Raw genomic sequence first — 22,930 nt, forward strand, 5'->3', positions numbered from 1 at the left:
TCCACTCCTCGCCTAGCCTATCATCGCCTCCTGTTGCCAACCTCGCAAGAAGCACACGCCCCGTATTTGAAATTGTACCAAAATAAAGTACAGTAGCAGCGCACCTGTGAGTCACATACTAGTTTGTCTAGTATTGCTTATGAATTGTGAAATGGTGGTCTCTGATTAGTGTAATGGTGGATCAGTGCAAAAATTAACTAGTAATTTCTCAGATTTTTTTTTTTTGTAGACTATCATTATTTTAAGGCAATTAATGCGTCATTATTTTGTATTAAAATCGTCATACATTAATCTAATGAATAATGCGTGGTATTCTGTTGTACATGGCATCTTATTGAGAGAAACCCAAATTAAATATTATAAAAACACAACAATGAATAGGCCTATTGGCTGTCTTCCCTAGCCTATTTTCTAAATACAATAGGCTACTTCTCTCCCACTTAGGATCGATGTAGGCTAAATGTACTGTACAACGGGTGTTGATTTAATACAATCTATAATAATTGCTGTTTTAATTATACTACAATGGGCCTGCGTAGTGGTGACGCCTACAATAACTTGGACAGTGGTGAGTAGGCATAGCCCTCCTAAAGTGCACATTGCAAAATGCAAATCAAACCATCATCAGTTGATTTATTTCTCTCCGAAATAATAGATACATAAGTGCGTACACAATATAGAGAGATACATAGTCTACATTGACCTATCCCTGTGTATGACGCAAGGGCGTGTGATCGTCTCTTTAGGAATGGTCCTGATGCTGCATGATGTTTCATTCCACCCAGCCATTTCGAATGGGATATCCCAGATCATTGCCAAAAGCGTGGGACAAAAATTAGGGGTGGCATCTTTGAACAATATAGGGTGTATGCCTCCATTTTGTGATGATTTGACATCATGGAACAACTAACTGAGATTTTGACATTCCTCACTCTAACTAGCTTGACAGATCGTAGTGATGCGCAAGCGATCTTACCTGGGTGACCCGGAGCAAATCCTCTTTGTAACAGCCATCTCGTATTGCTGAGTTCAGTTTGGCATCAATGTTGAATCAATCACACACATGCGATGTCTCAAAGCCAGGTTTTTGGCGTAGCTTTGGTCCACTGTGTTGTTCGATGTCTGGCCATACAACCGGTTGGCTAAAAATCTACTGATGGAGGACAGCTAGCATCTTCAAGGAAATGACGTCAGTTTAGCGCCAGTTGTTTGGTTCCTGCCGTGGCGGGAAGAACTACAGCCGAAAACATGGACGTGGCGATGAATGAGGCAGATGCTGAGCAAATTCAAACAGAAGAAAGATGAGGCCACTGCGAAAGTGTCAAGCAATGGATATGAGCTGCCATGGTGACGTTTACAAGCTAGTTAGTTGCAGTATTTTTGTATTTATTAGCGGACTCAAATAGCAATGGATATGATCTGCCATGGCAAGATTTACAAGCTAGTTAGTTGCAGTATTTTTGTATTTATTAGAGGACTTCAATGGCTCATCATGGCTAGCTAGCAGTGGTAATGGATCATTTGAGTAGGTAGGTGGTGGGCCGTATCAAGCTAGCTTCTTTCGTTTTCGAGATGATCGAGCTGTGTCGAGGAAAGAGCTGTTTTTTACATATTGTGTATATTTATTTCTTCTGAACACATCTGTTTGTTGGCAAAGTAAATTATTGCAATTTCTTTTCAAAATACTTACATTTATGTTCGCTAGTTGGACAGACAAACGCCACCGAATACTAAACTGTAAACCAAACAAAACTCGTGTAATATCCACGGTATTATCTGCTGATCACGTCTGCCAATTACGTTATCCAAATCGAAGGTAGTAGACAGCTGGTGGCATCTCGAGAAACTGCTATCAGATAAGCCATTTTTATTTATTTGTAATCTAACTATTTACACTGAACAAAAATACACTGCTCAAAAAAATAAAGGGAACACTTAAACAACACAATGTAACTCCAAGTCAATCACACTTCTGTGAAATCAAACTGTCCACTTAGGAAGCAACACTGATTGACAATAAATTTAACATGCTGTTGTGCAAATGGAATAGACAAAAGGTGGAAATTATAGGCAATTAGTAAGACACCCCCAAAAAAGGAATGGTTCTGCAGGTGGTGACCACAGACCACTTCTCAGTTCCTATGCTTCCTGGCTGATGTTTTGGTCACTTTTGAATGCTGGCGGTGCTTTCACTCTAGTGGTAGCATGAGACGGAGTCTACAACCCACACAAGTGGCTCAGGTAGTGCAGTTCATCCAGGATGGCACATCAATGCGAGCTGTGGCAAAAAGGTTTGCTGTGTCTGTCAGCGTAGTGTCCAGAGCATGGAGGCGCTACCAGGAGACAGGCCAGTACATCAGGAGACGTGGAGGAGGCCGTAGGAGGGCAACAACCCAGCAGCAGGACCGCTACCTCCGCCTTTGTGCAAGGAGGTGCACTGCCAGAGCCCTGCAAAATGACCTCCAGCAGGCCACAAATGTGCATGTGTCAGCATATGGTCTCACAAGGGGTCTGAGGATCTCATCTCGGTACCTAATGGCAGTCAGGCTACCTCTGGCGAGCACATGGAGGGCTGTGCGGCCCCACAAATAAATGCCACCCCACACCATGACTGACCCACCGCCAAACCGGTCATGCTGGAGGATGTTGCAGGCAGCAGAACGTTCTCCACGGCGTCTCCAAACTCTGTCACGTCTGTCACATGTGCTCAGTGTGAACCTGCTTTCATCTGTGAAGAGCACAGGGCGCCAGTGGCGAATTTGCCAATCTTGGTGTTCTCTGGCAAATGCCAAACGTCCTGCACGGTGTTGGGCTGTAAGCACAACCCCCACCTGTGGACGTCGGGCCCTCATACCACCCTCATGGAGTCTGTTTCTGACCGTTTGAGCAGACACATGCACATTTGTGGCCTGCTGGAGTTCATTTTGCAGGGCTCTGGCAGTGCACCTCCTTGCACAAAGGCGGAGGTAGCGGTCCTGCTGCTGGGTTGTTGCCCTCCTACGGCCTCCTCCACGTCTCCTGATGTACTGGCCTGTCTCCTGGTAGCGCCTCCATGCTCTGGACACACTACGCTGACAGACACAGCAAACCTTTTTGCCACAGCTCGCATTGATGTGCCATCCTGGATGAACTGCACTACCTGAGCCACTTGTGTGGGTTGTAGACTCCGTCTCATGCTACCACTAGAGTGAAAGCACCGCCAGCATTCAAAAGTGACCAAAACATCAGCCAGGAAGCATAGGAACTGAGAAGTGGTCTGTGGTCACCACCTGCAGAACCATTCCTTTTTTGGGGGTGTCTTACTAATTGCCTATAATTTCCACCTTTTGTCTATTCCATTTGCACAACAGCATGTTAAATTTATTGTCAATCAGTGTTGCTTCCTAAGTGGACAGTTTGATTTCACAGAAGTGTGATTGACTTGGAGTTACATTGTGTTGTTTAAGTGTTCCCTTTATTTTTTTGAGCAGTGTATAAGCGCAGCATGTAAAGTGTTGGTCCCATGTTTCATGAGCTGAAATAAAAGATCCCAGAAATGTTCCATATGCACAAAAAGTTTATTTCTCTAAAATGCTGTGCACAAATGTGTTTACATCCCTGTTAGTGAGTATTTCTCCTTTGCCAATCCACCCACCTGACCGGTGTGGCGTATCAAGAAGCTGATTAAACAGCATGCTCATTACACAGGTGCACCTTGTGTTGGGACGATAAAAGCCACTCTAAAATGTGCACAATGCCACAGATGCACAACACACACAACACAATGCCACAGATGTCTCAAGTTTTGAAGGAGCATGCAATTGCCATGCTGACTGCACGAATGTACACCCTAGCTGTTGCCAGAGGATTGAATGTTCATTTTTCTACCATAAGCCACCTCCAATGTCGTTTGAGAGAATTTGTCAGTATGTCCACAACTGGCCTCACAACCGCAGACCACGTGTAACCATGCCAACCCAGGACCTCCATATCTGGCTTCTTCACCTGTGGGATTGTGGTGGCAGGTAGCCTAGTGGTTAGAGTGTTTGACTAGTAACCGAAAGGTTGCAAGATCAAATCCCCGAGCTGACAAGGTAGGAGGCAGTAACAAGGCAGTTAACCCACCGTCATTGAAAATAAGAATTTGTTCTTAACTGACTTGCCCAGTTAAATAAAGGTAAAATAAAAAAATGCCTGAAACCAGCCACCCTGACAGCTGATGAAACTGTGGGTTAGCTCAACTGAAGAATTTCTGCAAAAACTGTCAGAAACCGCTTCGGGGAGCTCATCGTCCCGACTGCAGTTAGGTGACTTAACCGACTTCTTCAGTGGGCAAATGAGCACTGTAGAAGTCAGTGGGCTTCTGGCACGCTGGAGAAATCCAGGGTTTCAACTGTAGCTTTCAGTTTATTCCAAGACAGTGTGTATGACGACGTGTCGGCGAGCGGTTTGCTGATGTCAACGTTGTGAAGAGAGTGCCCCATGGTGGGGTTATGGTATGGGCAGGCATAAGCTACGGACAACGAACACAATTTCATTTTATTGATGGCAATTTGAATGCACAGAGATACCGTGACGAGATCCTGAGGCCCATTATCGTGCCATTCATCCATCACCTCATGTTTCATGTTAATGCATGTCGCAAGGATCTGTATGCAATTCCTGGAAGCTGACAATGTCCCAGTTCTTCCATGGCCTGCATACTCACCAGACATGTCACCAATTGAGCACGTTTGGGATGCTCTGGATCGACGTGTACGACAGCATATTCCAGTTCCTGCCAATATCCAGCAACTTCGCACAGCCATGGAAGAGTGGGACAGCGTTCCACAGGCCACAATCAACAGGCTGATCAACTCTATGCAAAGGAGATGTGTTGCGCTGCGTGAGGCAAATGGTGGTCACACCAGATACTAACTGGTTTTGTGATACATGTTCCTACCTTTTTTTTAAAAGGTATCTGTGACCAACAGATCCATATCTGTATTCTCAGTCATGTGAAATCCATAGATTAGGGCCTAATTTATTTATTTCAATTAACTGATTTGCTTTTATATGAACTGTAACTCAGTAAAATCTTTGAAATTGTTGCATTTTATATTTTTGTTCAATATAGATATATAAATGTGATACCATCAATGCAAGCTGTAAAATGACTCCCAACTTAGAACACAGCAAGCTTTTAGTAATGTAGCTAGCTTGCTAGTTACAACAAGCAGATGTGTTGCTAGCTAGCGGGAGCAGATAGATTTATCACTAGCTAGCATGTCATTCTGGGACAAGGAGTGTTTTAGCTTTCAGTTTATTCCAAGTAATAATTGAAGACTACAAAAACCTATAGGACAAGTAGTGTAAATCTACTACAGTCACCAAGGCAGGACCCACTCATTTCATTCATACTGACAAATAAGAAATGCCACATTATCCTTGTCAATAGTAGGATGATTGCAGAGCGCCCTGCCTCAGACTGTCAGGATGTTAGTTTTCTAGCTCACAAACTACATTCCTTTGCTGTGATGATTTCTTTCATTCATTCTTGTCTTACATGATCTATTCAGCTCTCCTGTGTCCTACTCCCAGAGATCAACCATGGGCTGATTAATTCACCTGTCAGGAGAACCATCCTACTGCAGTTTGAACTAGCCCTGCTGTCACCATTTAGACCACATGCATTTGCCTGTTTCGAATCCCTGAGCCAACTAGGTGAAGACGGTCTGTGCCTTAGTTCCACCTGTAAGTCGTTCTGGATAAGCATCTGCTAAATTACTCAAATGTAAATGTCTCTACATCAGTCAGCTACATTGACTCAAATAACCAATTTACCATCAAGCTTTGATTATTTGAATCAGCTGTGTAATGCTAGGGCAAAAAACAAAACAAGCACGGGGGAGCAGGGCCAAGTTTGTGTAACCCTGATCTAAACCACCTAAATATACTCACATTTCACTGAACATTTAGTATTTGAAACTCAAACATTTATTTCCTCAACTGCTTTTACAGTATATAATCCTACAGCCTCTATCATTCTCCATACTTTATATTCCAATGCATCCAACATTATGCATGCCCACGATGGTATTGTTAGGATTTATGTTTATGCACTATAGCCTGCTAGCATATTGTTTTGTTACACACACACACAAACAATACAGATGTGTGTAAGGACTGACCAACACAGGCCATAAAAACTGTGGTCAATCTGGAGAGGGGAGGGGTGCATCTCTCTAGGCCAACCAGGGAGGTTAGATTACTGGACAATACCATATTAGGAACTGTTTCAGTGTAGAATCGACAGACACAAAACGGATCTAATCTACACAACGACCAGATGCGGACATCTGAAAGAAGGGGACCAGTCTGAGTAACGGTGATAGGCTGGGCAAAGTCTAAACCGCGCTCAGCCTCTACTGTGATAGGCCAACAGACGCGTTGGAACTACGTCATCACGGTATAAGAACAGCTGTTTACGTACTTCCTGCCAGTTCCCTGATATACCCTGCGCGGAGATACAGTGAACCCGTATATACGAAAATTGCATTTGCCATTCGTTGCTTGCGGTAATTAAACATAATGAAAGAAAGTTAGCAGACCTTGCTTTTCTATTTATCCTGATACCGGATGTGTTACACGCAGCGTTCACAGTATTGGGCAGCTGCTATTTGAGAATTCATCTGGTTTAGAAATCAAACTGTTTTTTTTTATATATATATATATTGTATTACAATATATGCTATATTTGTGGGCTATGTCATATGTATTGACTAATAAGCAAATGCAGCTGTCGTTTTAAAACCTATATTCTAGTATGCATGACACGCACATCTATCTACATGCTTTTATTTGTGTTTCAATGCAAAGTATATGATTGAATGTTTCTTTAAGCCTGCAGCTGGTTACTTGAAACGAGACATATAATCATGCCAAAACATGATTTAAGCATTTAAATGCACTGATAGAGCGTTAGCTAATCAAACACAAATTAACATTTACAGTAGCTGGCTAGTCTGTAACATTGACTAGCTTTCATTAAATTGGCTAAATCGTCAACTGAGTTACCTCTTCATATGATCAAGACAATTCGTATTGCATGCTGCATATTTCAAGTGCAGTTGAATAAAATAAAATAAATCTTATTTCAGTCTGGGAGCTAGCTAGCATTGTAGATAGAAGCAGGCCATTGGCTGCCTTCATCACAAGGGGTATGTAGGGGAGTTCTGATTGGTTCCAAGTTTAGTAGTTCCGCAAATTTGCCTGAGCAGCCGTGTTGAAATATGAGAAAGTACAAGAATTGAAGGTGCCAACAAATGTTATAGTCATTAAAAAAATGTAATATACAAAAAATCAGCTCCTCCCTCGACAGGGATCGATTAGCTTCATGTTTCAAGTCTTAGTTCCACCACGTAAGATCCTAGCATTGTTGCTAGCTAGCTAATAGCACTAACATTTATATTAGCTATGAAAACAGCCATTATGCATGACTCTCAAAAAGTAACCAGTTAGCTAGCGTTGTAATGTAATGTAGCTATGTAATGTTACGTTCTAAGCATCTCATTGGAGCAACAGCTAGCGCTACTAGTCCAAGTAATTGTGTAAATCACTATGAATTGCTTGTTGATTGGCTTTGGTGGCAATGAAGTGAGTCTGTTGGGACTCGCTTAGTTGCCATCAAAGCTAGTTGCTGATAGTTATGCTTGTTCTGAATATTTCACAGGGTTGAAAAATACAGACCATTGAAGTTGAATGAAATAGTAGGCAACGAGGAGACTGTTAGCAGATTGGAGGTAAAGTATCCTCAATATTTTAAGTTTCAATAATATTTTTGATAAATAATAGCTAACTATGATTTTTTTTTTTCCTTCTCTCTTATAGGTGTTTGCCAGAGAGGGAAATGTACCCAACATCATTATTGCAGTGAGTGACTGACCCAATTCATTCTTTCATCATAACGGTTTGATATTACATACTGACATGTTGGTGCAGCGGAGTAATGTTATGCCATCTTTCATATGGAACCTCTCTTTTAAACATAAGTATCGTTACTATAGGGTCCCCCCGGTACAGGAAAGACCACTAGTATTCTGTGTTTGGCGCGAACTCTTCTAGGCCCAGCCATGAAAGATGCTGTCCAGGAACTGAATGCTTCCAATGACAGGTGAGAGCAAGTGATGTCTGCCATGAAAAATGTCACACTGGCATACTTAAAGGAAAGATTCACCCATTTTGAATGTTATATCGTATTTGTGTACCGCTGCGCGGCGTTCTATAGATTCCCGGGGTCATTTCATGTTTTCACGTGTAACTGAGCTATTCTCCGTTCAAGCAGGCATAAATACGTGCATTTATGGTGCATTTTTTCATCATTATACTAGCTTTATTTCTGTCTGCTTGAATAGCTTAGATACACGTGAATCCATGAAATGACCCCGGGAATTAATATAACATCGCTCAGAGGTCAAATCAAAGTCTATTGGTCGCATACACAGATTTGCAGATGTTTCTCAGGTGCAGTGAAATGCTTGTTTCTAGTTCCAACAGTGTAGTACTAATACTGGTTCTAGTAGTGTCTTGTAAGCCCATATGGGCTTTAAATAAATTGTATTAATCAAAATCAATACCCAGCAATAGAAAACAATACACACGTAATCTAAAAAGGTTTTAAAACATGTCAGAACGAATCCAATTAACAACACAAATAGCACTGTAACAGTAATCCAAATGCAATCTATATGTATCTACACCAAATTAATTTACACAAGATATAGTAGGAATGATATGTACAGCAGTAGATACTGGATTCTTGACATCTGCTCTATATCAATAAATATGCAGTGTGCATAAACGCTGTAGCTAAAATGCAATGTACAGTAGTAGAAATATTAGGAGCTATGTCAAGAATACCGTATATAAATACACAGTACAAAACCCCATAGCCAAATGGATAGAATTGCACGAAATTAGATTCCGGTCCTGAGTGTACAAAACGTTAGGAACACCTGCTCTTTCCATGACAGACAGACCAGGTGAAAGCTATGATATCTTATTGATGTCGCTTGTTAAATCCACTTCAATCAGTGTTGATGAAGGGGAGGAGACGGGTTAAATCATTATTTTTAAGCCTTAAGACAATTGAGACATGAATTGTGTGTGTGCCATTCAGAGGGTGAATGAGCAAGACAAAATATTTCTGTGTCTTTGAATGGGGTACGGTAGTAGGTGCCAGGCGCACCGGTGTGAGTGTGTCAAGAACTGCAACACTGCTGGGTTTTTCACACTCAACAGTTAACCCTGTGTATCAAGAATGGTCCACTACCCAAATGACATCCAGCTGTGGGAAGCATTGGAATCAACATGGGCCAGCATCCCTGCGGAATGCTTTTGACACCTTGTAGAGTCCATGCCCTGACACATTGAGGCTGTTCTGAGGGCAAAGGGGGGTGTAACTCAATATAAGGAACGTGTTCCTAATGTTTTGTGCACTCGGTGTATATGTATATGAATGGTGTGTATGGACAGTATGTGAATAGAAAAGGTGTGTGTGTGTGTATAGCAATAGTTATATAGGATGAGCCATGACTAGAATACAGTATACAAATAAAGTGGGTAGAACAGTATGTAAACATTATTAATGTGACCAGTGTTCAATGATTATGTAGGCTGCGGTCTCTAAGGTGCAGGGTAGAGTACCGGGTGGTAGTCGGCTAGTGGTGACTGTTTAACAATCTGATTGCCTGGAGTTAGAAGCTGTTTATCAACCTCTCGGTCACCTGTACTCTCTACTTTCTAGATGGTAGTGGGGTGAACAGGCTTTGACTTGGGTGGCTGAGGTCCTTGATGATCTTCTTGGCCTTCCTGTGACACCGGGTGCTGTAGATGTCCTGGAGGGCAGGCAGTGTGCGCCTGATGATGCCTTGGGCTGACTGCACCCCCCTCTGGAGAGCCCTGCAGTTGCGGATGGTGCATTTGCCGTACCAGGCGGTGATGCAACCCGACAGGATGCTCTCAATAGTTCCTCGCTAAAGGTTCGCAAGGGTCTTAGGTGCCAAACCGAATAGGTGATGTTGTGCCTTCACCACACTATCTGTGTGAAGGGACCATTTCAGGTCGTCAGTGATGTGCACACCGAGGAACTTTAAGCTTTTGACCCTCTCCACTGAGGCCCCGTCGATGTGGATGGGGGCACGCCCTCTCCTTTCTCCTGCAGTCCACGTTGTCGTTGAGGGAGAGGTTATTTTACTGGCACCACTCCGCCAAGGCACTCACCTTCTCCCTGTAGGCTGTCTTGTCGTTGGTAATCAGGCAGGCCTACCACTGTTGTGTTGTCAGCAAACTTGATGATTGAATTGGAGACTTGTGTGTGGCCACGCAGTCATGGGTGGTCAGGGAGTATAGGAGGGGGCTGAACACGTGCCCCCGTGTTGAGGTTCAGCTTGGTGGAGGTGTTGTTGCCTACCTTCACCACTTGGGCCCGGCCCGTCCGTCAGGAAGTCCAGGACCCAGTTGCACAGGGCGGGGTTCAGACCCAAAGTTTAGTCATGAGCTTGGAGGGCACTATGGTGTTGAAGGCTGAGCTGTAGTCGATGAACACCATTCTTACATAGAGATGCACAAATACGATAACAAATCAAAAATGGGTGAGTCTTTCCTTTAAGTGCACAACCTGTGAGTCCAGGAGCTGCATTTCGGGTTAAAATCATGTTGCTTTAGAAAGTGAAGCCTACACCACCACATTGTCATCCATCTTCCTCAGAGGCATCGATGTAGTTTGAAAGAAGATCAAGATGTTTGCCCAGCAGAAAGTCACCCTCCCTAAAGGGAGACACAAGATCATCATCCTGGATGAGGCTAACAGGTAAGACCCCCTGAGGGTCACGACAGCTAAGCTGATCTAGTGTACCTATAATGGCTGTGTATGTAAAGGCTGTTCTTGTGTCTCCAGCATGACAGACAGAGCCCAGCAGGCCTTGTGGAGGACCATGGAGATCTACTCTAAAACCACACGCTTCGCTCTGGTGTGCAACGCCTCCGACAAGATCATCGGTGAGGGTCCTAACCGTACAATACAATAATGCTGTCGTATTGAATAGGAACCCAAGTGTAAGGTCACGTTGTCTTTTCTCTGTCCTGATGGTCCTCCGTGTTGCTCTGCCCCTTCCTCCACAGAGCCCATCCAGTCACGTTGTCTTTTCTCTGTCCTGATGGTCCTCCGTGATGCTCTGCCCCTTCCTCCACAGAGCCCATCCAGTCACGCTGCGCGGTCTTGCGCAACACCAAGCTGAGGGACGAGCGGGTCATGACGCGTCTGCTGGAGGTGGTGGAGAGGGAGAACCTGGTCACCAGCAATGACGGCCTGGAGGCCATCATCTTCACCGCCCAGGGAGACATGAGACAGGTGGGGGAAAAGGGCCAACTGTCCTCCATGTTGACACTAAGGGTTCCATGAGAATAGCCTTCTTGTTACCATTCCAACTAGATTGGAAATGTATTTGGAAGTTTTGGTGTCAACAAGTTACCCATTTTAAAATATCAAGTTTGTTGAACACTGTGTCTATCCATGGGAGGGTTTGCGGCTTTTTGCCGGACAAATTGACCGGGAGAAAAAAACAATCCCATTGCAAAATAATGCTTTTCATTCATTGATGGAAATATTAGTCAATGGAAATACATTTGACAGTCAAGCTTATCGGTCTCTTGATTAATGAGCAACATTTTGGGGAATTCAATTGGGGCGTGTGTATTTCCGTTAGTTGTCATGTATCTTATTTATCACACGCACAGCATACAGAGCGGAATATCACTTGTCAGACAGCGCTGCTGCAGCTCCTCAGCTCCTTGCTGCTGGAGTGAAACGTGCTTTTATCAGGCCAGTTATTGCGCAACAATTCTAAATGCAATCGCGTGTTGAGAACAATTTTGATAACCTCGATTAAATAGCTCTTTTTCTTTCCCAACTGGTAATTGAAGCACGCCTCCCATTCACCATTCAAGTGCATAGGAAACGGTAGGCAGGCTATCAGCGCGTCACACACCACTTTGGAACTTGAGCTGGAGGCAGTATACTTCATATTATGAGGCATGTCTTACCGTGCTTCAATTCGACCATAGAAACGTGGAGGCAATTATTTTATAGACTTGAAACCAGCATTTCTCTCCTGTCCTATTTGGTTTTCATAACTTTCTTTCGTTGTCCATGAGCCAAAGGCACAATCCTACGGTAGTCATATTAACAACCCATCATAGTTGTTGTATCGTTAGAGTCCCCCTCTTTCTAAGTTTCTAACAGAGATTTTCATCTCTATCACATATGGAACCGCTTGCATCAGGTGCACTGTTTAGAATGGTGTTTTCCTGCAAATTGCATTTTGGGAAGTGTTTGAAAAGGATGTTTTATTGGCTGCTTCATTACAGGAGTTGCATGTTCTGTTAAGATAAATTACCATAATGTAAATGTGATTTCTGTCATTCTGAACACTGTGGGTGGACATCCTAATGGGTTGGTAAATTCAAATCTTTCCGGTTACTTTGTCCAGCTCCACAGAAACCCTGATCCATGGCTTCTCATAGGGCCAATTTAAAGTTTGGCTGAGACATGAGAAACTATAACTAGAGTTTTTTTTTTTTGCATCAGCAGGCACTGAATAACCTACAATCCACAAATTCCGGTTTTGGCTACATCAATAGTGAAAATGTGTTCAAGGTACGGTTCTGTTACCTAACCCATCTTTTTTTTGTCATTTTAGAAGGCAAAATTGACAATGCGTAGGGTTTCAAAGGAAAGACAAGTCAATTTGTTGGTTTTTGTTCAGGTGTGAGATGAGCCACACCCACTGTTGGTGAAAAGCATGCTGGAACACTGTGTCAATTCCAGCATTGATGAGGCTTACAAGGTATTGCGATCCACTTTTCAATAACAATCCAAACAGAATGAGTATAATATTCCTCTCGATGAATAACCCTTATTTCTCTAGCCGTTAAGTATGGTTCTTAATTAAAGTGATCAATAACTGCTCAGTTTATAATATATAGTAGGACCATATAGCTGATTTAATATTCATGTGTACCTCTCCCTTAGATTATTGAGCAGCTGTGGGCCCTGGGTTACTCCCCTGAGGACATAATCGGCAACATCTTCAGAGTGTGTAAGACTTTCCAGATGTCCGAGTATCTCAAGTTGGAGTTCATCAAGGTAAGAGACATGGTAAAACATTTGCAGTTGTACAGTGAGCTCCAAAAAAAAAATGCTAATCTCCCCTGTTTTAGTAATGGTGAGAGGTTAGCATGTCTTGGGGGTATGATATTTGTGCTCTTTCTCACTCATCATTCACAATTCAGGATTATCCGTAATCGTGGTAGCATCCACATTAATGTAGAAGTGTTTAGAAACATTCTGTTCTTATTTACAATAGAAATAATCTGAAACACAACCAAAACAGACTGCAAATGCATCCAACAAATTTGGAGAGTCACAAGCTTGAAGTAGTCATTGCGTGCTAGGAATATGGGACCAAATACATAACTTTTTACTACTAGTGAATTTTTGCCCTAAAATGGAGGGGACTATGTACAACAAGTGCTGTAATTTCTAAACGGTTCACCCAATATGGATGAAAATACCCTACGATTAAAGCTGACAGACTGCACTTTAACCTCGTATCTTTTCAAATCCAAAGTGATGGAGTATAGAGCCAAAACCAACAAAACGTGTCACTGTCCCAATACTTCTGTTGCTGTACATTATGTACATCTCTGGTTGTTTTCCTCATCTTGGTTGGGTGAAACAAAATGGCAGAAAAGTGCCAAACTTGGCATAGGAAAGTAAGCCACGCCATAGTATTAATCAATTTCGCCTCGGCATCGCTCTCCTTGTTTACTTGGTATTGTCCCTTTTCTCAGGAGATAGGATACACCCACATGAAGGTGGCGGAGGGCGTGAACTCCCTACTGCAGATGGCAGGCCTCCTGGGTCGACTGTGCAGCAAGACGGCCGCCCCTGATCTCAGCTAACACCGCACCTACACATCTTCTCAGCACTGTCTCTCTCTCTCCTGGGTTGTGTTCATTACGAAAACTAAACATTTTGCAACAGGAAACATAAGAGTTACGTATTGAGCATGTCCAGGTTGTCCTTCCCTGTTTCAGTGCAGTTTCGTTCCTAATGAACACAACCCTATTCCACCAATCTGTGTGACACCCTTAAATGACTGACTCAGAGTCCTGGGGAGTTGTTTGATGTAACATTTCTGGGTTAAATACATTTTGTATTTTATACAAGCATGTTACAGTTTTTCTCAATTACTAAAACACTAAAACCCATTGGCTGAACAAAGTTCTCAGTTGCCTGGACTCATTTAGCTAATTATGCAGTCTGTTGTCAATACCTTAAACCATTTCACATGATAAAACACAATTTGCAGATCTCACTTAGACTTTTCAGCAAAACTCTAAACACATTCTCATTCTCAAAACACATTCTGCACTCTAATGCACATGTCATCCATACTGGTAAACACAAGTCGCAACAATCAAATACAAACAGAGAACACATGTCATTGATTGAACACAACCACTCAAAATTGATTTAACCTGTTTCAAATGATGCGACACAACCAATATAAGCCAGTTCAGAGAGCAAACAGGTTGTTGAAGGTGGGAAGGAGAAAGTCTGAGAATGGATAGAGGAAACAATGTGAGAGGACGAGTGCGTATGCGAGGTGGGCGACGAAGAGGATGAGGAGGGCAAGAAAGAGGAAGAGGAGGACGAAGAGGAAGACAAAGAGTGGAAATATCTGATGAAATTCGAGCAACAGTTATAGACCATGTTCTTGTCCATGGACTGACAGTGAGGGAAGCAGGACTTAGACTGCAACCCAATTTGAGCCGATTTTCTGTGTCCACCATAGTAAGGACATTCAGAGAAGAGACCAGGTACAGTATACTACTGTATTTTTGTAATTGCAAATTTACTGTACTACACTAGATGCAGCTGTTTCAATAGACATTTGTAAAGTTAATCACTGTATGTATTGTACTGCATGAATATGTTTTGTAACTGCACAACTACTTTTTGTAGAATTGCAAGGCTGCCACATGCAGGTGGAAGGACAGCTATATTTACTCGGGAGCAAGAGGCCGTTATAGTTGGCCTGGTCCTTCAAGATAATGCAATACGACTCAGAGAAATCCAGGAACGAGTGATACAACACAACACACACTTCCAGGGAATCGACAGTGTGAGCATTTCCACAATTGACCGTGTCCTCCATCGTAACAGGATGCGAATGAAACAAGTATACAGAGTACCTTTTGAGCACAACTCACCAAGGGTGAAAGAACATCGAGCTCAGTATGTGCAAGTAAGTGTACATTCATAAACATTTACTGTAATCCAGATTGTCTACAGTACTAACACATACTGTGTGAATGACATTACTCTTCAGTACATACAATGTATGTGAATCAGAAGCCTAATTGTACTCTACAGTATAGCACTGTCTGTACGACTTACAAAATCCTACATACAGTATATTGTATTTCTACACAGACAATATTTGACTTGGAATCCTTGGACAGACCCCATGAGTTCATCTTTGTCGATGAAGCAGGCTTCAATCTAACAAAGAGGAGAAGGAGAGGCCGAAACATGATTGGACAGCGGGCCAATGTTGTAGTCCCTGGTCAACGAGGTGGCAATGTCACAATCTGCTGCTATCAGCAACCATGGTGTTCTACATCACCATGTTACACTCGGGCCATATAACATCCAGCACCTTCTAAGATTTATTGCCAATCTAAGAGATATTTTATTTGAGCAGCAGGTTCAAGAGCAGCAGGGTCAAGAGCTAAATGAGAATCCCATTCCCACCTATGTGATAGTGTGGGACAATGTCAGTTTCCACCGAGCTGCTCAGGTAAGGGAATGGTTTAACATCAATGGGCAGTTTATGAACTTGTACCTCCCTCCATACTCGCCTTTCCTGAATCCGATTGAGGAGTTTTTCTCCTCTTGGAGATGGAAAGTGTATGATAGACAACCCTACACAGAGTAAATCTGCTGCAAGCCATGGATTTAGCCTGTGGTGATATAGGTGAGAAATCATGTCATGGCTGGATACGGCACACAAGAGGCTTCTTCCCCCGTTGCCTCAGGAGGGACAATATTGCTTGTGATGTCAACGAAGTGCTCTGGCCTGACCCAGCCCAAAGACAAGTAGAAGCACATTGATCACATGTTTACTCCTTTGATTTTTGTCCCTTTTAGTATTGTATACTGTAGTACAGTGCATTGTAGGCTGTATACTGTACAATGGACAAATTGTATGGCCCTGAACATTGTGCTTTCCATTTATTAACAGTACTGACTGCTCAATAGATTTTGACTGATTGCAGGTTCATATCAACAAAGAACAAGAATTACAGTATCACAGAGACAAAGGACAAGTTTGTGAGATGCAGGGTACAGTACTGTAAAAATAGGGGTACAAGGAGGAGGAAGAACAAAAAACCAAAGAGCAAAGCAGAGTAGTAATTTCTGATAAATTTTGAGCTACTATGATAGAACAGGTTTTCGTTCATCAAAAGACAATGACGGAAAAATATGGGTATTTTTTTAGATTAAAAATGTACTTCTCCCTGAGAATTGTATGTTTTGAACAATGTGTTTTCTATTTTTCGGTGTATTGTTTACTGACTGCTTGAGAGTGTATATCATTTTGATCACTTTGTTTATGATTTGAGAGCAGTGTTTGATTTTGAACACAGGTAAAACTGTTTTGAGGCGAATGTTTCATTTTACGAGATGAGTCAGAGGTTATGTAAATAGTGCTTGAAGATGAGGTTTTGTGTTTAATGTTTTCAGGAAATGGAGCAAGGTTTCAGAAATTGTGTTTTAGCAATTGAGAAAAACTGTAATGTAAATACTATTGAAAATCACTTCTGTAATAAATCAATGTTTTTTATGACTTGACAGAACACATTGGTCTATAAAGAGGTTGTACATTTAAAGGTTTTGTAGTAAGGATTTATTTAATAATACACATTGACAATCACTTTTTTTTACATTTGGAGCTGTCTCGTATTAATTTTGTACCACTAGATGGTGACAGTTACACAGTAACACTCAAACAATCAAAAATACTGTACATCAGGGATGGGCAACATTGATGGGGGTGGGGGCCACAAATTAGAACTCCTCATGAGGGGCCACAGTGGCTCGCGGGTCTGCATACCCACATCCATACATGCAGTCCGAACAGGGGGGGAGGTAGCAGCAGTTAAGTGGATTTTCGGTAATTCACATTTTGCCATAGGGTAGAGACAAACAGCAGTTAATATGATCTCTGATGATTTAATGGTGGCCCCGGACAGTAATTTTAACATGATTACTACAAGTTTAGATAGCTGGCCGCTAGTCTAATTTACCAATCTAAAAGAATTTTGCTGGCATAGGCTAATTGAGTGGCTGACATAACTGCTGATGCACAAGTGCACATTTCAAAAGTGAACCTTGTGTATTATACTATTCTCTCTCAACAGTCAATTGAAACCCTGACTGAGTTTTGGAAATTGATCCATGGGCTGCCAGTTGCCCATCCCTGCTGTACATGGTTCCTCACATGTTTTGACTCGAGGGAATTCCTGATGAAGTAATACAACTTTGGGCATTAACCCTAAAATGGCATTGCTCTGGTATAGCACATTGACATACATATCATTATAACTTCATATTTATTCAGGCAGCTCAACAAAAGAGAAAAGTCCATTCCCATAGATATCCACTCGTAGAGCATGTAGATCCCATATCAGTCAGTGTCGTTCACGTAATCTGGTTCATCTGTGACGAAATTAGAAGTCTCAAGTCTTAGTTCATTACATTGTAGTAATTTATCCATGGCGACTTACAATTAGTGCATTCATCCTACGTTCATAGCAGAAGTGTTGTCTTCGTTGTAATGCACTATGGTGACTTACCATCCTCTAACGGTTCTAACCCCATCTTCACTTGCTCCAGGAATTCAGAGTTCTCGTAATCTGATCCATCTGTTGTGAGGTGGTGGGAAATAATCTTAGTTCAACATAAAATATAAGAAATCTACTTCAAATAGATAATGAACTTCCATAAAAGCAACATGATCTTCATAAATATGGCTCATTTCAAAGGAGGGATAGGCCTACATTTAGTCATTCTAAAGTACATACCAGAGCCACGGCTGATTGTATCAATAGATGGAAAAACATTCTCATATTGATCACCATCTAGAAAGTAGAAATATGTTTATCAAATGATACTTAACACTTCTGACATCCAAATAAGGCAAGTGACAATCTGAACACATACGAATAAATGATCACACTTGTCTTCAGAGGATGTTAGATTGTGTTACTGTATGTAGACTGCCATGTACTGTGTCGCCTGTACCTTTTGATGGTTGTGGTTTGAGCTGAAGCTTGACATTACTTTCAACAGCAGCAGATTACATTATCCGAGAGGGTATCACCCTACAGTAACGGGCTCTACAAAATGCATCAATGGTGGGGCCTCCCATCTTTCTTTTCTTTATGTTTTGGATGAATAAAAAGGCCCAGGGAGTGGGCGAGAGGGACGGGGGTTGTTTATCTGTTCGTTTTGAGTTTTTTACATTTTATTCCATCTGATAAAACCATAGACATAGGCCTACATACTGTATTCACGTCATTGGATAAATCATACTTACCCGTTTCTGAATCTCTGGTGTCTGCATTAGTACTCTCATTAACATTCTGGTACACTAACGCTGGGATTGGATCTCTGTAAAAACAATAAGCACATGTATTATTTTTCGCAAACTAAAATTCAGATTAATTGTAAGTACAATTAAATGGCAACCAAGCATTGATAGATACTTACACATATGTTGGTTCAACGCTTCCCATCTGAGCTAATATAACACAATTGAAAAGTCTTAGTTAGTGCTGAGGAATTTGGTGCAGGCTAAAACTGTAGTGAATTAGTGATACTGTTTCCACATTGAAAGGTCTGTGTTTCCAAAATGGAAACTTTTGGCATTCAATATATACCTAATACAATTACTAACAGATAACATTTACCTGTTGCAACATTTTGATACTTCGCTTGCTCCTCATTCACAACTGTAAAGATACACACATACAACACCTTCAGGTAACTGCCAAAATAATGGAAACACGAGTAAATGAGGGATACAAAGTATATTGAAAGCAGGTGCTTCCAAAGTTAATTAAGCAATTAACATCCCATCATGCTTAGGGTGGATAAAAATGCTGGGCAGGCCATTATTTTAGCTATCATGGCTATGCCCCCATAGGATGACAATGCCCCCATCCACAGGGCACGAGTGGTCACTGAATGGTTTGATGAGCAATGCATGAAAACGATGTAGACCATATGCCATGGCTGTCTCAGTCACCAGATCTCAACCCAATCAAACACTTATGGGAGATTCTGGAGCGGCACCTGAGACAGCGTTTTCCACCACCATAAACAACACACCAAATTATGGAATTTCTTGTGGAAGAATAGTGTCGCATCCCTCCAATCAGTTCCTGACACTTGCGTCTATGACACGGTGCATTGAAGCTGATCTGGCTCCTGGGGGCCCAACGCCCTATTGAGACACTTTATGTTGGTGTTTCCTTTTTTTGGCAGTTGCCTGTATGTTGAAACATCTGTAATGTTTGTAATCTGTTCAAATTCTGGGTCCAGTTGGTTCAGTTTTGTTTATAAGCTTTGTCAACAGACTCTTTAGGCACTGACCCCTTGTAAGTGAATGGGAAGGTCTGCTGGACATTAAGAATGAAATAAAACCTACCTTGTGGTGTTTGTTCCCTGTAAAATAAATTACATTTAAAGTATTTATTGTGAGTGTTGCATATCTGCTGTCTGTTATTAGCCTATCTAGAGACAAAGATAAAGTGCTGAGCGGCCACCTAAGGTAAACACAAGACCATGGCCAATATCTGGTCAGGGGGTAAATCCCCACTGTGCACAGGCGTCAATTCAACGTCTATTCCACGTTGGTTCAACGTAATTTTGTTGAAATTAGTGGAAACAACATTGATTCAACCAGTGTGTGCCCTGTGGGTCTGTGGTCATTACATCACACATGACAACCAACAGGTGTGAGCTGGAAGCTAAAAACTAAACTCCAATGTTCTTTTAGATTTTCTCCAACTGTAGGAACTCTTGTTCGTGTGTATAAAATATATTTATACAAGTATATATTTTGTTACCCATCCAGTTTTAAGGAACTAAAAAAATGTAATTTCAGCTGTCATGTTGGAACAAGACAAAAGCATGACGGGCATAAGACCTAAATGTATGAGTAGTCTACTTACACTGGTGTTGGAGGCAGCTCTCTTATAATCTGGTTGGGTCGTGTGACTAAAAAAGCCCAAGAGATTCAAGAAGGATTCAGTAGTGAGAACATATAATTTACTGTTGATCAGCACACGATAGCCATAAAAACCATCACCATATTAAATAGATGCATTCAGTCATTCACTATGAGAAGGGAATTCACAATAATGAAGCCACTTGTGAAATCCTTTTAGATTTTTTAAAATTCTGTATTAATTTAAGTAGAAAAGGCTTGTTCTGTCCGGGAATCTGCCCCAAAGGGTATGATGAATCACAATGTCATTTTACCTGTTTTAGATCGCATTACTGCAAATCTGCTTCCTTCGCGTTGGCTGAGTTGGGCAGAGTTACGTGATGAAAAATGATGTTGTCATATAGTAGCCAATAGTGAGGTTAAATTGTTTTACAACATGAGTTTAAAAAATGTATGTTAAGATAGAAACGGCTATTTTATGAATTATAGAACATTTCAATTGTACATTAGGAATTACATATTATGCTATTTATCTATAATAATCGATAAAATCATGCCTGGTCTTACAGTGCATCAGTTATTTAATATCTATGTTAATGTTATACTTACAATATTTGAGGGTCATAAATTTGATTCTCTTCATGTATTATTTCTACAGACAAGGAAAAGTGGAACACTTTAATTCAACGGCACACACTACGGATTGATCTAGAAAATTATTTCACGAGTCAAAGTAGAAAATTAAGTATTTTAATTTAGCTTTAGTGCTACGTGGCAAATATATTTTTACTTTAAGAAGATTTCATGATATTGGAATAGATTTACAGGTTGATTAGTGGGACATGTAGCCTAGTAAATATGTAATAAATGTCATAATTTGTAATGCAGTGCCACTCACTGGTTTTGCTCCTGCACCACAGACAGAAAGCAGAGAAGACACTGAGAGATGCCGCAGACACAATGGCCAAGACAGCTCCTTGTAGGCTGAAGATGGCTATCATGCCTATGGGAAAATTAAACAACAATGCATTTGCCTTTGGAATGATCTCATTTATATCCTCCATAGTTTTCTTCTGTATAATTAATTCACCAATAATAGTTGCTTACTGCTGTTTTTCACTTTCACTAAAAATAACTTCTCTCTTTGACAGGTGTTGGCCAAACTTGTTCCTTATTCAGCTGTAACAGCACAAATCTCCTGCTCACCCAATGTTGTCATGAAAAGACCTCAAGTTCATCAGATACTGACCAAGGGTGTAATGATTCCTTACATATCATCTCTGTAGGCACCAAAACTAAGTGGAAAGAAAGACTAAACTGTTGGAAATAAACCCCTCATTTGGTAGAAATTGGTAATGTGTTCCTGTAAACAACCTGAGCCCACAGCTACCCACAGGATGTGTGTGGTCATCACAGCGCTATAGCCAAACACCATTGTGTAATGTCTTGATCCCACTCAGTGAGGGGTGACATGTTCTTATGCTATTAAGTTGAAACGTCCAAAGAAGAATGATGTTGGTATTGTATTGAATACCCCTGTTGGTTCAGGGATACAGTATCTGCATCAGAAGATAAGAATACTTTCCGCTTTTATAAAACAAAGTTTGGTTAGGGCAAATGATAGCCGATTTTGTGATTAAAGGTAGATACAAGCCAAGTGTATAGAGATAGGGTGGAGGCATAACACGTGGTATTGATCAAACTTAACAATACACTTAGGAATACATTTTGTATGTGTATTTACCCTGAACAAAATAGTGACTATGATCTACATGACTAATACTAATAAAGACTAATAAAGTATTAATGAATGGTCTATAATTGATATACCAAAGAGAAGAGATTTGAAACATATATGAGTATACAGTTCAACAGAATTAGTTACATTGTTTTAATTGTTAAAAACCTTAGCATCAAACTCAAACCGTAGCATCATTTTTTACACACTCAGCTGAACTTCATCATACCAAATAAATTGGCGGACTGAACAAGGGGACTCCATGATTGCTGGTTGATATTTTTTACATTTCAAAGCAGAATCCTGAAGTTGTACAATGTGATACATTATTGAAAGCCAATATAATTCCAATTAAGTCTTCACCTTGCTATGAGGATGACAATAACACAACATGATGCGTCTCTGAAATTGAACCTCTTCAAATAGTCTATCTATCCCCAACCAAGCTGCTCCTACACTCTTGAACATGAGACAATAGAAATACATGCATTGTGTTGTTCTCACCTTTAGTAAAGCCTCTTCAGGCCACCACCATCTTACTGACAGCTCCACTTGCAGACAGGCTACTGTAACAGAGCTGTGAAGGGGGAGAGCAGAAAGAGCTTCCTGTTTCTAACTGAACTCCTTACCACATCCGCCTCGATCCGCGGGCTGGACGGAGAGTCTAGTGGACCACCTCTAAAAGGTTCCCTACATCACTGTGGTTTAACGAGGCTGCAAGAAATGACACCCCTCAGTGCCTGCTTTAGGGACAGTCCCCATGCACATAGAACATGGTTTTTAAATGGACTTTGTAATTTGCTTTGTTGTAATTGTAAACATATTTCAGTGCTCTTCAATACTGATCCTAGGGGGTCCTCACATTGCAGGT

General features: G+C 41.4%; 1 protein-coding gene, 1 long non-coding RNA gene and 1 pseudogene across 3 annotated transcripts; 2 read left to right on the forward strand and 1 right to left on the reverse strand.

Moving 5' to 3' along the window:
• The first annotated feature begins 1,248 nt into the window (after positions 1 to 1,248).
• LOC120031128 lies at positions 1,249 to 14,323 on the forward strand (annotated as a pseudogene).
• Positions 14,324 to 14,486: 163 nt separating this feature from the next.
• On the forward strand, positions 14,487 to 16,939 carry LOC120031152. The gene is made up of 3 exons (XR_005473710.1): positions 14,487 to 14,901; positions 15,047 to 15,329; positions 15,518 to 16,939. It is a non-coding gene; the product is annotated as an uncharacterized LOC120031152 (long non-coding RNA).
• A 45-nt stretch (positions 16,940 to 16,984) lies between these two features.
• LOC120031135 (linker for activation of T-cells family member 2-like) lies at positions 16,985 to 22,659 on the reverse strand. Of its 2 annotated transcripts, XM_038976733.1 has the most exons (12): positions 22,564 to 22,659; positions 21,220 to 21,324; positions 20,931 to 20,973; positions 20,636 to 20,679; positions 20,326 to 20,371; positions 19,800 to 19,816; positions 19,060 to 19,101; positions 18,860 to 18,890; positions 18,687 to 18,760; positions 18,172 to 18,228; positions 17,944 to 18,012; positions 16,985 to 17,806 (listed from the first exon to the last, which is right to left on the reverse strand). In XM_038976733.1, the coding sequence occupies exons 2-12, from the start codon at positions 21,320 to 21,322 to the stop codon at positions 17,775 to 17,777; spliced, it is 558 nt and encodes a 185-aa protein (XP_038832661.1). In that variant the 5' UTR covers positions 21,323 to 21,324; positions 22,564 to 22,659; the 3' UTR covers positions 16,985 to 17,774. The 2 variants fall into 2 exon arrangements, with proteins under 2 accessions (XP_038832661.1, XP_038832669.1); XM_038976741.1 differs by lacking the exon at positions 19,060 to 19,101.
• Positions 22,660 to 22,930: the final 271 nt, after the last annotated feature.

Source organism: Salvelinus namaycush, chromosome 3 (assembly GCF_016432855.1).
Source record: "Salvelinus namaycush isolate Seneca chromosome 3, SaNama_1.0, whole genome shotgun sequence".
Lineage (NCBI taxonomy): Eukaryota > Metazoa > Chordata > Actinopteri > Salmoniformes > Salmonidae > Salvelinus > Salvelinus namaycush.